This window comes from Pogona vitticeps, chromosome 1, assembly GCF_051106095.1.
Source record: "Pogona vitticeps strain Pit_001003342236 chromosome 1, PviZW2.1, whole genome shotgun sequence".
NCBI lineage: Eukaryota > Metazoa > Chordata > Lepidosauria > Squamata > Agamidae > Pogona > Pogona vitticeps.
In genome coordinates, this window is record NC_135783.1 from 313,838,414 (window position 1) to 313,850,714 (window position 12,301).

Here is a 12,301-nt window from a genome sequence, read left to right on the forward strand (position 1 = left end):
CTTGGCTTCCGATTAGTATATTAGTGAACAAGAGCATATACTTAACAGGCTTAAGCTGTTTAATTTTTAAAAAGCAGCTTATTGTCTTTCTCATTTTTATGGGACAAAATTGTACTGCTTTCTACAAATTATTTGATTGACTGATGAAGTGCCATAATTACAGCTGTGGTACCATTTTGACAAAGCTACAATAACAGGTTGTGGTTTAGTTCCCACTTCAGGCATGCTACCCTTTGCATAACAAAACCCAGTTTTACTAGTCTAATTCTTATTCCAAACAAAAGACACCTGGAGATGTTAACTGTATACTAACAAGGAAACTTAGAACCTAGGGGAAAATAATAACACTGGAGTACAACGGGCAGGGGGAGGGAGAGAGCTTGTACAGTTATTTCAGAAGGAATGGCATCTAATGAAGAGTCATCTAAAGGGCTGCTTGTTTGGAACTAATTAAATACAGATCTCCTAAATAGCAAAAGGATCATGGGAATTACATTAGGTGTCTAGAGACTTGTTATTCTTTTGGCACTCTGAGTGGATTGTTGAAGTTGTTAGTCTAGAAATAAAGTATCCTAATAACAACTCCTACTCTTCTCCCTCCCCCCCTCCTCCTCACCTGCCCCTGTTGGCATAAACCCATTGTATCCATGTTATTGCCATTGTTGCGGTAAGATTCATATCAGTGGTCTAGAGTCCCGCCTGAAGAAAACATTTTTTTTTTGCCTGAGCACATTATGGTGAGAAGAGTCTTGCGCTTTCACTCCATGCATTTTCAGCCTTCAATTAACGTGAAAGCAGTACAATGCCTATGCAACTTCTCTTGCCTAGTGGTGCACCATTTATCATTGCAGTTTTACATTGACCTTGACACCCACTTCATTAGAATAAAGATTGTCTACCATTTAGGTTACATTGTTCCTCTGCACAGAGACCCCATGCAAATTTCTGTTCAGATAGAAGAGCTGTGAGCCTGTCAGAGGTCATCTGCATTAAATGATTGCAGCTATTTTCCAACTGCTTCTTTTCATTCTACTCAATTCAGCCTAGGAGGATCAATCAAGCCTTCTGCCTCAAACAGTGGGACTGCTGGGAATATAACTGTTTTTGGTGGTACTGGATATGCCCTAAACAGTATTAAATATTTAATATAAACTAATTAAAGGGCACAAAAGATATTAAAGTTATAGGGGGGGAAATAAATTGCTCAGATTACCTTATTTTACAAGAGCAGAGCAGTTGGTTTAAATACTGTTTTTTTTAAAATGTGTACAAAATAAAGTCCACAAGCTAGCAGAGCATTTCTCCCAAGGAATTATATTCATGGGTGCCAGAAAGGAAGTAAAGATGAAAACAAGGAGGACTCACTAATTTATATATGTTACACTCTGTAGCTGGAACTCTTGAAACAAAATCAATTTTTGGTTTGCAATTTCAGAATCTTTGAACTTGCAGCAGGTTATATAAAATAAATTGGTGAGATATTATTATTATTATTATTATTATTATTATTATTATTATTATTATTATTATTATTATTATTATTATTATTATTATTATTATTATTGCTACTACTGTTACCATGATCATGATGATGATTTGCTTCCAAAAGAGACCTCATAGGAATATGTAACTATCTCCTCCTTGAGTTTTCAGAGTGATTATAATTGGAATTAAATTATTAATGAGAGATACTTTTTAAAAGATTGTTTTATGATCTTCTGTTTGGGGATTTGCAATTCATTTTAATAGTTGTAGTTTGATTTATATTAAAAATAATGCAATCTATGTCCAATTAACAATACATGGCCCAAGTAATGTGATTTCTAGATCATGCAAATGGAATAAGCTGGAAGAAGAAAACAAATTCAGCTTCAGATGTAATTTGCTGTATGAGTTCTGGCAATTTTAAATGACATTGCACTTTTTAATTTTTTTCCCCCAAGTCTCAGCAGCAAATTTATCCCAATCAAGCAAACTTATTATTAATTTACAAGGACAACTGTAGGAGTTTTTATAATTTTCCTGTGCAATTATTTGCCATAAATTGATAGTCGTCGAGTATAAGACGTTTTTGAGAAGTAATGGCTGCTGTTTGTCTAGACAAAACACTAATCCAAGGCCTGAACACCATCCATACATTCTGCTAGTATCGACTGCATATGATCTATAACCAAGTCTCTGGACTGTTTGTAAAATGTCTCATTTTGGTATTACGGAAAAGGTAAATGTCTAAGAGCCATTGTGAAGGGTAGTCTGGCCTCTAGCAGATTCCTTCACTCTGCATGTATACAGCTGAGCTTCGGACCCTGGACTTTGGAATAAAAAGAGTCTTTGTTCATCAATGAATGGCATTAGGCATGGGCTTCCTAAGGGGCCACCATGAAGCCTAGGCATGAAGAGTACAAACACTAGCCAGAAAGCAGAGTGTGCGTACATAGGTAGGCAGATGAGAGATGAAATACGGAGATACACATGCATCTGTGTTTTAATGCAATCTGTATTTATGAATATAGTTGTGGGGGTGTTCACAGGAGAGCGTTACAAATAGCAGTAATTTAGGAGAGAGGAATCCTTTGCAAGGAGTGTGGGTGTGTGTGCACGCAGATGGAGATGTGTACATATATCTGGAACATATGTACATATATGTTAAGAAATTAATGTCCTGAAGAAATGAGCTTTAAAAACATTTTCAATAGTAAACTTTAAGTAAGGATGTCTCTTAGTTCCTGAAATTAGTGAACAACAGGTCATAAAAATAAATTTTAAAATGTATTGGGTAAAATGCTATAGACAGGGAGAATTTAGGAAATAATAGATCCTCTTTCCAGAAGCAGAAAAATGTTCATTGGTTTAATTCTTGCCTCCCTTATAGCCATAGCTGCACTGTGTGTTCAGTATGTCTCGTCTCTTTTCACTATAACCAACAGAAGCACCATACAAAAGTCTTACAATAGATGTCTTAATCTCTCTGTGTGCTCTTAGAGCATTATTTTGAATTCCATCATGCAGCCCCCCCCCCGCCTCCACCTTTCCTCTTCTGAAGTTTTATTACAACAACAGAATTCCCAGGGAGCTTTAGGAGCAAGGGCGGCATAATATTGCCCTAACGTTTCACTCCTGGGAGGGAATATGTATCCTGGTCTTGATTATTTTTTGTGGTGTTTCAGAAAGAGAATGCAATGAAATCCTACTGTGTGTTCAAGTGATACTGTTGTTTTATTGTCATTGTTGTTACTTGTTGTTATTGTTGTTGTTTACCACACAGTTGACATCTACAAACCTTTCATGATGATTTCTTTCTTTGACCTCTCAGTGACTAGGCATCTTGTTCCTTAACTGTGAACTGGGGGGGGGGGGATGCTTTAGTAGCTCAATGAGCGCCTTCTAGGCCACTTTCAAAATGGCTTATTCTTCTGGTTTCCATGGTGACAATTAATGCTGTTTCAAGGCATTGTTCCAGTCTCTATTTGGACAGAATTTTGGGGTGTGATTTTTCACACACACACACACACACACACACACACACACACACACACACACACACACACACACACACACACACACACACACACACACACACTTAAAGTAGAAAAGTTCAGGAAACATTAATCACAAGTTTTTCCAGCTAATCTTTTCAAAATTCTTGCTTATGTTGCAACAAATAGAGTTTTCCTTAAACTTTAAAAAATTATGAATGAACTAGACATGTTTTACTAAATTGGGAAGGGGATGGAGGAGGGGGAAAGGGGAGGAAAGACTCAAAATTCCTAAGCATAAAGCATATTGCTGTGTTTTTCTCTTTAGTAGATTCAAAATAAAGCATCATTTGTTCCTAGGTACATGTAGCTAGGATAGGATTTTTCCTATCAAGGATTTCCCCACACACACAGATGCAACAAACAGTTAAATATTAATTGTTTTATTTATTGCAGCCACTATGAGTCAGAGGAAAGGGGAGAAAGGAAAGGGAAATCCTGTGACTTTTCAAAAATGTAGTCTCATTTTTGGCTATTGAACAGTAATCTATATCATAGCATGTGCAGCCTGTCACAATGGAGCAGTGTTTGCTCACTTAATGCTAAGGATAGAATGAATATGAAGATTAAATTATCTTCTCGCCACAGGATAAAGAAGCTCTACTAGACAAAGGTTGTGCAGCACTGATAGAACTGGGTAGCTAATTTCACCTTAGAGTGAAGGTGTCTGATGGTGCTTAAAAAACCCATTAGCAATACCATGTGGGGCCATCAGAACTGTAGTTCAGCAATGCAGTAGGTGTTTCTACCACATTGATATAAATAACTTCTGTTTAATTTCTATTCCTTAGAACCACGCTTCTTGTTCTTTCCACAACCAATATTTCTTGCAATTAAAGGTGGAGTGGGCAGAGTTACCTGCCATTGTGTATAATGCATTGTGTATCCATCACCATCTTTTGCCATGTAATTTATACAGTAGGTTTCACAATGTGGAAGACAGAAAAGCATATAGAAAGCCTACCTTTTTTAAAAATGTAATCATCTTTTACAGCATCTGTCACAGGACCCCTTTATACTATGCTATATAGCAGAACCACTTTCTTAAACACAAAAACTAAATGATGCGTATTAAGTCTTTATGATAACTACAACATTATGGTTAGGAAACATATGCTACCCATTTTGTTTAGTTATTGATCTTCCCAACTCAACAACGTCGCCAAAATCCTATGCAGCCAAGAGCAGCTGAACCTAACCTGTCACAGGTAAAAAATATGAACATCCCAAATCCACAACTGTGTCAGACCGCTAGAGGATTCCCTTAATCTATTAATCTACTTGGCAAAAGAAAAAAAAGAAGGATAAGAACAAGACCACAAAGAAGTAAAACCTAGTGGATTTCAGAGTGTAGTTGAAATGGACTTAGATTTCTCCTAATATTATGCATAGTTATGGAAATAATTATGTAAATCTTTTTCAGCTATATCATCTTTAAATAGAAATCAGATTACATAAAGCAGATTGTAATCTCCCCTAGTCACCCTTTCCAGCTGAAAAGGCAATCATATAGAGCCAACAAGCATACTTGTTGGCAATTTTAGCCAAGGAAGATGGTTATCTGCTGTGTGATCCAGTCCTGTAATTCCCAACCTGATTGCCTCTTGTTAATGCAAATTTTTAGAAACTACGGCTCCTGGTTTCTTTTCACATATCAAAAAAGACAAGTTCCTGTTATAAATCTAGACAATCCCTTGGTTGCCTGTTATGCATATTCATGCTTATTTTGGATACACCAACACCTGATCAGTGTTCATTAATAATGAGAAATGCTTTAAATCACCTCATTTAAAACATTTTGCTCTGTGATCCACAAATGACTAATATTTGAAGTTGGCAAAATATAAATGATGTTCATGAGCAGTGCAAATGAAAGATTAAAATATGAAACTAACAATATGCAAACATATTCATGCAAATACTGAGGATCTATTAGCTGAAACAGCGATTTCACACCTTTCTTGTTTTCTGTTAAGTAGTCTCCAATTGTATTTTTGTTTGTTTGTCAACGTACGTGTTCATGGATGTGGCAAGAGCGCCCATGTTTTAAAGATTCTTCGGTTTGAGTTTGTTATTCTGAGCTTCAATTTTTTTGAAAAAAAATCCAGCAGGAGTAGCTTTCTTCTCTGAGTTTGAAGGAAAGAAAACAGAATGTTTTGCATTCAATTTGCTAATAGCTGCGCATGATTTATACAGAGCTTTTAAATGCTTTTTGGATAATTGTTCTACATACTAGGATCCAAAGAAAATGTACATTCTTGGCACTCTTTCTTCTCTTCACCCTTTCAAAAATATTAAACAAAAACAAGAAATTATGTGTGTGAAGGTATGTGAACAGGGCCAAAGGCCTTCATCTAGCCAGATGAAGTTCTGTGGGACAACATGAAGTGGCTAGGGTTAGCAAGAGTTCTGGCAATCAGCAAAACCTGCAGAACACATACATAGAATGGTGGTCCCCAACCTGAAGATTTCCAGCTGCTTGCACAGCAATTACCATTATCTTCAGCTAAAATGAACAGTTTTAATCCAACACATCTATAAGACACCAGGTTGAGGAAAGATGCCATAGAATAACCAGCTCCCGACTCTTGACTGTGTGGATGTCCCTGAATGCATATATTTAGCCTCTTCCATGTTAAGAACATGTTTGAACTGATTGGTTCAAAATTGGGAAAGGAGTACGACAAGGCTGTATATTGTCCCCCAGCTTATTTAACTTATATGCAGAATACATCATGCGAAAGGCTGGACTGGAGGAATCCCAAGCCAGAATCAAGATTGCCAGAAGAAATATCAACAACCTTTGATATGCAGATGATACCACTCTGATGGCAGAAAGTGAGGAGGAACTAAAGAACCTCGTAATGAGGGTGAAAGAGGAGAGCGCAAATAATGGCCTTAAGCTCAATATCAAAAAAACTAAGATCATGGCCACTGGTCCCATCACCTCCTGGCAAATAGAAGGGGAAGATATGGAGGCCGTGAAAGATTTTATTTTCCTGGGCTCCATAATAACTGCAGATGTTGACAGCAGCCACGAAATTAAAAGACACCTGCTTTTTGGGAGGAAAGCAATGACAAACCTAGACAGCATCTTAAAAAGCAGAGACATCACCTTGCCAACAAAAGTCCGAATAGTCAAAGCTATGGCTTTTCCTGTAGTGATATACGGAAGTGAGAGCTGGACCATTAAGAAAGCTGAATGCCAAAGAATTTATGCTTTTGAATTGTGGTGCTGGAGGAGGCTCTTGAGAGTCCCCTGGACTGCAACAAGAACAAATCTATCCATTCTAGAGGAAATCAACCCTGAGTGCTCACTGGAAGGACAGATCCTGAAGCTGAGGCTCTAATACTTTGGCCATCTCATGAGAAGAGAAGACTTCCTGGAAAAGACCCTGATGTTGGGAAAGTGTGAAGGCAAGAGGAGAAGGGGACAACGGAGGACAAGATGGCTGGACAGTGTCATTGAAGCTACGAACATGAATTTGACCCAACTCCAGGAGGAAGTGGAAGACAGGAGGGCCTGGCATGCTCTGGTCCATGGGGTCACGAAGAGTCGGACATAACTGAACGACTAAACAACAACAACAATGTAAGAACTCATTGTAGAGAGTACTGTAGAGGAGGCAGAACCTATTTCCTTCCTAGACCATGACTGACTAGCTTTTAGGACCTGGGGATCCCATGAGGCTACACTGTACTTTTCTGCTGATAATCCCTGCAGGGATGACACTGGGACCAGAATGGAAGGACTTCTGTGGCAGTTGTCCCTGAACTCCTGCACAAGAAAATCAAATCTTGCCTCCTCTTTATTGATTTTCTATCACATGATAAATACTTTCATTAAGGAAGCCTTCGGTTCCTGATTGTCTGTTTGTTTCTTATGCCATCATGGCCTTCAAAGTTTTGTTTTATTCTGTTTCTAGTTGCAGCATTAATGTTCTCAGTTGCTGGTTTCTAAGGGTGCACATTTACAAGTTTTTATTTGGTTTGTAGAGATGGGCATGAACTACAGTTTGGCAATTTGGCTCTGTGCCCTCATAAATGTTCCACAGGTGCTGTGCACTGCCTTCTCCTGCCTCTGTCCACTCACCCATTCCCGGGCTAAAGCATGTTTCCCTCTCCTGCCTCCTCAGTGCAATTGCCCACACACTGATCACAGCATATGCTTCCCTCCTTACCCTCATGTGGCGGCTGCCCACTTAAAGGCAGCACTGTGGGCTGCTCTGCCCTTCCTCCTCTTCTGAATGGACAGCCTAAATCCTGAAAAGCACCTCAATTTTCTCTTTGGATACAAAGAAATACAAATTGGAATGTTTGTTGAAGAAATGGGGAAATCTGATTTTGCCAAGAAAGAATTGTTGCAAAGGGTAGTGGAATGTTGAGACCCCAATCATCCTGGTGCATCCATTTTCTCTCTTCAATTTAAGGGAAGGGTTGTCTTTCTTTCTTCAGTATCCTTTGAACATGGGAAGTTAAATATATTAGAGGGCATTGCGGAAGTGGCTGGGTAGTTCTCTCCAGCAAAAATCTATCATTTTGTGAGTCTAACATTAAAAATTACTTCAGTGCCATATGAATATATACTACTAAAATAAGACATTGCCATCATTTTTAAGCATCTTGGTCTCTGTGGTTAATTGTGTAACTGAGGCTTATCTCTCTTTTTCCATTTCAGAGGTACAGCGTAGAAATGTCAATCAGACACCCCAAAAAGATGGAATTACTGAGTAAAGTTGAAGCACTGAAGAGAAGTGGTGTTTTACTACCCAAAGAGCTACTTGAAAAAGTGGATTCAATTAATGAAAAATGGGAACTGCTTGGGGTATTTGCATTTTTATTACTGTTTATGGGTTGTGTGTACTTATTTTGGGTCTTGAAGTATGCTGTCTGTCTGATTTCTAATTTGAAGCACAAATATCTCTTTCATTCAATTCACTTACAGACCTAGCAAGAAAGCTACTCATGCTATTACAGAAAAAACACATAGCATTCTCTTTCCCTGTTGTTGTTTTTTATTCCGTGCTTGTCTCTTGTCTGACTTCAATAATTTTAGTTCTTTAATGTAGAAAAAAAGTAAGTAAAATATGCCATGTATTATGGGTATGCACCAAGTCAACCATAATACAGTATATCTGATATACACTGACTGTCATGCTTGAGTGAATGTTAATAGAATTTATTCTGAAGGTACATGCTAGAGACATCTACTCTTTAACTATTTACTATACCCTTAAGATGAAAAAGTGGGGATGTCACTACATATCTCAGGTCACACTGATGGCTCAAAAAATAAATATGCAAATTTTGTACAAATTGTGAGTCTGAGGATGTAGCCAGGAGATGTTTTCCCCCACTATGTATTGACAAAAAAAAGTCTCCCCCAAAAGTTACATAAAAGTCATGACATGCTGTGATTGGTTCACACTGAGCCAAAGATGAGATATCAAAACCCAGCAAAAGATGCAATGTGACTATTCTTTTACTCAGACATCATTAAAGTGTGATGCAGTGAGTATGGTTATTGTTTGCAGTAAGTCACATAAGAGGACAAAAGTATTTTTACTATCTATTCATCTCTTTAACTGTCTTCACTGAAAATTGAAGACAGGATAACTATATAAACTGCTTAAAGGACAATTTAGAGATAAAGAGATGATGTGTTTGTCTACCATGATAATGAAACCTTAAAAACAGTAAACTATGAGGCTGGTCCAATTCCCCCACTGCATCCTTACTCTCTCCTGAGTGGGGAGTTTCACCTATGAGAAAATTCAATGTTGTTAAATATATATAGTACTGTATTGTGATAGATTGAATTGGCTCTGTAGTTTTCTTAAAAGTTGCAAGAAACAAATTTACAAAAAAACCACAAGGTCCTATAACTATGTTCCTGTCTTTTTAGTTAATTTCTTCTTTAAGAGGAATAGTTTTCTAGATAAAAAAGGATAATGAAAACAAACCCAAGAATCTCTGTCTCTGCAGACCTATGCACTCTTTAAATATAATCTATAGCAAACTGCTGAAGAATATTAAAATACATGGAATTTTAAAGCATTTGTCTCAATATTGCACCACTCTGTTCCTAGATTGTATATTATAATTGATAAGCAGTAAATTTATTCATTTACATTAATATTTTAAAGCTGATTTTCCACCCCAAAGGGCAGACAAAGCAGCATGAAAAATTAATATAAATAAAATAAGATTCAGCAAAATATAACAAACAAAAGGATAAGTAAATTAACAGTGTCTCACACACACACACACACACACACAAAATCAGGAGAATCAGCGGTGTCCATAGAAGTACTAATCAGGCGAACAGCTAACCAGCATTGAAAGCCTTTATAAATAACTCCACTAACTAGCTAAAGGGGCAAGGAAAGACTCATGGCCATGATCAGAGCTTGGAAATGTTACAAAGTTAACTGGATGATTCAGGGAGTTGTTATCCAGAAAAATAATGTTTTACAGCTCTGATCATGGTGGGTCAAGTCTTATCTTTCACACATTATTAGTGAACAGGTCAGTTGTAAAAGTATTTATTTACTTATTTATTTATTTATTGGACTTATATAGCACTCTCCGGGCGGTTTACAATTTTAATTATACAGGCTACACATTGCCCCCCCCCCAGCGAGCTGGGTACTCATTTTACCGACCTCGGAAGGATGGAAGGCTGAGTCAACCTTGAGCCGGCTACCTGGGATTTGAACCCCAGGTCGTGAGCACAGTTTTAGCTGCAGTACAGCGTTTTAACCACTGCGCCACGAGGCTCTATATTATTAACACACCGGTCATAAAACAAGAAAATAATGATAAGATTAATATATTATATAATTTAATAGGAATAATAGGACTATTAGGAATGTGTGCTGGCTGAATCAATGGTTTAAGTATCTGGAGCCAGAGTTTAGGAGTTCAATTCTTCACTGTGCTTCTGTGAGCAGAGCCAGGCTGTGCAGCTTTAGGCAAGCAGCAAAATCCGAGGGCACCCCCAAAGAAGGGAGTAGTAAACCACCATTCTACTTGGAAAACTCTGAAAAGGGTCTCCATAAGTAAGAATTGATTTAATGGCATGCAGAGAAATAATAGAGATGTGTTAGGGCTTTTGAATAACATTTCAACTCTGGTTACATCCCATATTCCCATTGCTATGACGCATCCTGGACATAGAGGACAAGATTTCCAAAGACCTCAAAGAGCAGACATAATCATGAATACTGCAGTCCCAATACTTTTGCATTTTAAATGTTATAAACAGACCTTTAAACTGGGTTTCAGAACAAACTGAGATCCAATCACAACAGAATCTTAATGACTAAGGTGTTCTGAAAGCAATCTCTGATCAGCATTGTGCATTGGCTACAGGTTTTGAACACTCTTCAGAAGTTATATCAAGTAGGGTGTGTGACAATACCTGTATAGTTATCTCATATGTGAGCATGAGAAGAATGGCAGTGGATATGTTTGCTTTCTGCAGAGAAAGGTGCAGTTGAAACATCAGCCACAACTTCAGAAGTAATGCTGGCCATAACAGTTACCTGATTATCCTGGATGTAGGCCAGGTCTAAGAGCACTTTATAGTTATGGACTTGATCTTTCAAAGGCAGTAGAACCTCATTCAAAATGGTCAGTACGTCCAATCTTGCCTACTGACAAAGAGTACCCCTGCCTTGTTTGGATTATGTTTTCCTTTGTAAAGTCAACTTCGCTCAGGATTTGCATTGCCTTCTTGCAGTCTGACAGAAATAATAGAACTGGATGTCTTGGAATTTTGTATATCAGTTTCTGCAAATGATTTGGAACCTTGTTCAAGTAGAGATCAACTAATGAACAATAGTTCAGTCAACTAATATTTATACAGTACTGCAAAGTTTTAATTGTCACCATAATCTAGGCCACTGGTTCTTAACCTTGGGTTACTCAGGAGTTTTGGACTGCAACTCCCAGAAGTCTTCACCACCAGCTGTCCTGACTGGGGTTTCTGGGAGTTGCAGTTCAAAAGCATCTGAGTAACAAAGGTTAAGAACCACTGATCTAGGCATATGTTGTTTGGAAAAGTGCCTACATTATATTTAGCATCTAAGCAACTTAAAGAACTTTTTAAAAAATGTTTAAAAACGTTTGCTGGTTTCGCCCCTGAGTTAGCTCATTGCAGAATAGAATTCAATACACTGTGCCACCAAGCTAAGCACTTCCTTCAACTTGGCACTCATCTGACTCCTAAACTGAGCCCTGAACACTGTGACAAGGAAAGGCAAGCCTGGTTCATGAGATCCCCCTTGGGCACATTGAACTGGCTATGGTCTGACAAATAATTTGGTCAATTCACTGAAAGCAAAACATTTAACTCCAGGTTACCCTTGGCAGGGTATATGATTAGTCAGCTAAGCAGCTAATAAACTTTTCTTCATTAAATAAATCAGATCTAACAAATAAAGAATACAACACTACCCTGCCATTTAAAAGGGATTTTAAGACCTTTCATTTTTGCATGCTAAATTCAAGATGCAGTTATATATCACTTTTAAAAATTAATTTCTGCATTTGTGAAAAACGTGCTTCTTCCTCTGAAACGAAATTTCATGTATAATAAGCAGTTTTTGATTGAGTTTTCTCTAATTTAATAAGAAAAACTCTGCAAAAACTAACAACACTAGGCATACTGTTTTAATTGGCATGATTACATTTTAATTGGCATGAAAAAAATTAAAGACAAGGATTTTAACTTCTAACAATGGTAAAATAGAGAGATATGG

At 37.6% G+C, this 12,301-nt stretch overlaps 1 protein-coding gene across 2 annotated transcripts in view; it reads left to right on the plus strand.

Moving 5' to 3' along the window:
- AKAP6 (A-kinase anchoring protein 6) overlaps positions 1-12,301 on the plus strand; it is a 335,833-nt gene that overhangs the window by 241,574 nt on the left and 81,958 nt on the right. For both annotated transcript variants that reach the window (XM_020788446.3, XM_078392147.1), the window contains one exon: positions 8,215-8,361. In XM_020788446.3, coding sequence (XP_020644105.3) covers positions 8,215-8,361 — 147 coding nt within the window. The remainder of the gene's footprint in view (positions 1-8,214; positions 8,362-12,301) is intronic.